At 38.8% G+C, this 2500-nt stretch overlaps 1 protein-coding gene across 1 annotated transcript in view; it reads left to right on the top strand.

Annotated features, from left to right (window-relative positions):
* LOC125028929 (luciferin sulfotransferase-like) overlaps positions 1-1813 on the top strand; it is a 7915-nt gene extending 6102 nt beyond the window's left edge. Inside the window, exons 6-9 of the mRNA XM_047618557.1 lie at positions 4-98; positions 782-970; positions 1099-1228; positions 1658-1813. Of these exons, the coding sequence (XP_047474513.1) occupies positions 4-98; positions 782-970; positions 1099-1209 (395 nt within the window). The 3' untranslated portion in view covers positions 1210-1228; positions 1658-1813. The remainder of the gene's footprint in view (positions 1-3; positions 99-781; positions 971-1098; positions 1229-1657) is intronic.
* Positions 1814-2500: the final 687 nt, after the last annotated feature.

Below are 2500 nucleotides of genomic sequence, written 5' to 3'. Positions count from 1 at the left end.
CAGTGACCTGGTCTCCCTTCTGGTCTCATGTCCTAGACTTCTGGCGAATGCGGAACGAGAACAATATCCTCTTCCTGCGGTTTGAGGAGATGAAGGAGGTGAGCAGCAAAACTCTCCTGCAGAGACGGCGCAGGATAAGGGGTGGTGGGTTAGTGCTCATTGAAGCGGCATGTGACAGAGTGGATATATGTGTAGATAAATAGATAAAAGGCTAGATAAATAAAAGGTCACAACAGGGTAACCGTCACTTAAATGAGATATAAATAATATATAAAAATAACGGTCAAAGTGCTGGCTACCCTCTTATGATAGCACATGCTTACGATAGATACTGTTTTAGACTCTTATCACTGTGTTTCGTATGACTATTTCGGGCAGTATCACTAATATTTCTATCAATGTATCATTAGTGATAGCTGCAATATCTTTCTTGTTACTGCAACGTTTTGTTCAGATCAATGGGACGTCATATGTTGTTGATGTTTTCATCATGATTGTTATTGTTGGCATCACGAACATTATTTTGAGTATCATTATCAGTAGAATTACGACTGTGGCTATATTGTTGCACCATTTTATTGTATTATTTCCAAAATCATCCTTATCCGTATTTTGTCATCACTTGTCATTATCAGCCTAAAATGTGACAGAACGTATATCTGTCCAAAAAGAAGGATTGAAGTTATAACAGTCAACACTCTGACCATCTGTCCGATCAACCTGACTAAGCATTTGCTGAGCTGACATGAGAAATAAAATGGGAACCCTTCTTACCCCCAAGGACCTGCCAGCCGTGGTGAGGAAGGTGGCCAAGTTCCTGGGGAAGGCGGTGACGGAGGAGGAGGTCGAGAAGCTGGCCGACCACTGCTCCTTCGGCAGCATGAGCAAGAATAAAGCAGTTAACAATGAAGATATCATTGCACCATCTTCAGAGCGTACCAAGAATATTAAATTCATGAGAAAAGGACAGGTAAGTCAGGTTCCTGTGGACTTGAGTTTGTGTGCGTGAGCTTGCATATAGACGGATTGATCGAGACCTTTCTCGACATATATAAAGTAATAGGCCACAGATAACGTTAATCCAAGTTGCTTTCACAGGTGGGAGACTGGAAGAACCACCTGACGGAGGAGCAGGTGAAGGCCTTCAAAGCTTGGACTATGAAGCACCTACAAGACTCTGACTTCCCGTACTACAGGGACTATGAGTAGTGCACCTGAGCAGGAAATGGTAAAGGGTAACGGGAGAGACAGAGTTAGAGAGGGAGAGATAATAGGAGGAATATAAAATGAGAAGGCAAATAGAGAGAGAAAACATGTGAGAGTGAGGATGAGGTTAGAAATACCAGAAGAGATATAAAGGAAGAAAGGTGAGAGACAGATAGAATGGGAGAGAGAAGGGCAGGAAGGGAGGACAGGAGGTGTGAGGGGGAGGGAGAGGGAGGAAGGAAGGGAAGGAGGGAATGAGGGGATTAAGAGGGAGGGGGGGGGGGCAGGGGCTTGTAAGATTTGCAGGCAGACAGTCATATAAAGGGAAAGTGTGTGTGTGAGAGATTGTAAGAAAAAAAAGCATGTGCGCAACTTAGAGTATTATATTTGATGTTACATGTGGCTCGATAATGCAGATAGTATCTTAAGCAAAAATACATCGACCTTACAGTGTACCGAACAAACTCACCCAGTGAAACGTGAGTCGATGCAAGACCCACCCATTCGACTTCGACCCTTGGACACTCTAGACCTTGAACATCCAGAATACACAGTATATAAAGCCTTTCGAAGGCTGCCTCTTCAAATCTTACTGAACTGAAGTAGGTAAAAGCGCCTCGTCTCGAAAAGCGGTCAGCCTCTCACGCTGGCCTCCATCGCAGCTTCTCTTTCTCTTTTGTATTAACAGAATGTGTGCTTCCCGCTTCCAGATCAATAAAATGGAGAAAAAAAGATTGTGTACCCATCATGCCTTAAGAATGTTATTTATGACGAAGAAGAGACGGTGAATATATATATATATATATATATATATATATATATATATATATATATATATATATATATATGTATATATATATGTATGTGTGTGTGTGTGTGTGTGAGTGTGTGTGTGTGTGTGTGTGTGTGTGTGTGTGTGTGTGTGTGTGTGTGTGTGTGTGTGTGTGTGTGTGTGTGTGTGTACATATATATGTACATATCTATATACATATACATATACATATATATACATATATAAATACATATATAAATGTATATATTTATATATATACATATATATACATACATACACACACTAACACGCATATATATGTATATGTATATATATATATATATATATATATATATATATATATATATATATATATATATGTATGTGTATATACATATACATATATATATGATGTATACATATATAAATATGTATGTATACACACACACACACATGTATGCATCTATTTATATGTATATGTATATGTATATGTATATGTATATGTGTGTATATATATATATA

The sequence above is a fragment of the Penaeus chinensis genome, chromosome 9 (assembly GCF_019202785.1).
Source record: "Penaeus chinensis breed Huanghai No. 1 chromosome 9, ASM1920278v2, whole genome shotgun sequence".
In the NCBI taxonomy this organism is placed as follows: Eukaryota; Metazoa; Arthropoda; class Malacostraca; order Decapoda; family Penaeidae; genus Penaeus; species Penaeus chinensis.
This window is presented reverse-complemented; position numbering and strand designations above follow the sequence as displayed.